Source organism: Nestor notabilis, unplaced genomic scaffold (assembly GCF_000696875.1).
Source record: "Nestor notabilis isolate BGI_N333 unplaced genomic scaffold, ASM69687v1 scaffold15268, whole genome shotgun sequence".
Lineage (NCBI taxonomy): Eukaryota > Metazoa > Chordata > Aves > Psittaciformes > Psittacidae > Nestor > Nestor notabilis.
Genome location: NW_009940020.1, coordinates 23,613 through 24,875, shown reverse-complemented (window position 1 = coordinate 24,875; position 1,263 = coordinate 23,613). Strand labels below are relative to the sequence as shown.

General features: G+C 49.1%; 1 protein-coding gene across 1 annotated transcript in view; it reads left to right on the top strand.

The window, feature by feature from the left end:
* The window catches only part of RAB11FIP3 (RAB11 family interacting protein 3 (class II)), a gene marked incomplete at its 5' end in the record, with an annotated part of 55,048 nt that overhangs the window by 35,208 nt on the left and 18,577 nt on the right, over window positions 1–1,263 (top strand). The window contains one exon of the mRNA XM_010020153.1: window positions 180–353. Coding sequence (XP_010018455.1) covers window positions 180–353 — 174 coding nt within the window. The remainder of the gene's footprint in view (window positions 1–179; window positions 354–1,263) is intronic.

The following is a 1,263-nucleotide window of genomic DNA, read 5'->3' as shown; positions in this document are numbered from 1 at the left end:
GTGGCAGGGGGTTGGAACTGGATGAGCTTTAAGGTCTCTTCCAACTCTAACCAGTCTGGGATTCTATGAAGAGACAGTGTGTCTGCTGAAATGGAGACATGGAAAGGGGGTGTATTAGATGCAGTTGGAAAGGCTGCTGTGGTGGCCACCCTCTAATGTTTTTCCCTCTTTTCCCACAGATCCCATGCACACGACCTGCCCCTGGGCTCAGACCTCAGCCACTCTATCGTTACTGTCATCAGCGGAGAGGAGCATTTTGAGGATTACGGAGAAGGGAATGAAGCAGATTTGTTCTCGGACAGCTTGTGTAATGGGGAAAGCAGCTTTAATAGCTCCTCATTCCTCTCTCCCAGGTAATGCTCAGCACAGCACTGGAAATGTTTTAACCCATTTCAGTTGCTTAGTGTCTTCACCTGTGCGTTGTGTGTGAGTTGTTTCCTTTGGGTTTGCATACCGGTCAGCCTGCAGAAAGGGGTTTCTGGCAAACTTTGGATAAAACGGGATAATCAGCTCAGAAGTGGAAGAGGAGTTGCCTCCTCAGTCTTTCCTTTTCCTGAGCGGTTCCCATCTTCCCATCCAGAAACACTAATGCCCAGCAGCAGGTGGAAGAAGCAGTCCACATCTCACATGTGTCCAGGACAGCACTGCATTCCCACTCCTACTGGGGATGTGGCTCCTCACAGAACCTTCCAGTGCAGAAAACCCCTGCTCGGCTTTTCCCTCATCCTGTTGGATGGCTTTATCTTTTTAATTTTCTCTCTTTTGCTTGTATTTTTGGCTTTGATGTGATGCTTGGCTGGATTTGCACAAGCTGCAGCCTTCCTTCTCTAGGCAGCCTAAGGGATACATGGCGCAAGAAGCATTTCCCTGCACTCCTTGCATTGGAGTCTGTAACCAGGCAAATACTGTTTTTCCATGCGGGGTGGATTGAGGAGCTGCTGTGACAGTACAAAACCCACCAATACTTACTTTCTAAGAAAAAGCAAAAGCTGGAATGCTCAGCCCACCAAGTCTCTCTGATGACAGATAGCACCGGGGACACGTTCCTCCCTGGGGCAGGGCATCTCAGTGCAAGGCAGGAGCGGTCCCTGCCAGCCGCACCCTTATCCTGAAGACAAGAACGTGGTTTTTTCCTTTGGGATGATACACATTAGTGTCTTTTGCAGCAGTATAAACTTGTCATAATGTTGTTTCGCTGTCTGCCTCTTTTCTACCACCTTCCCAAAGCCCTTCATAGGGTTTGGGCTATTCTGGTTGCACAGG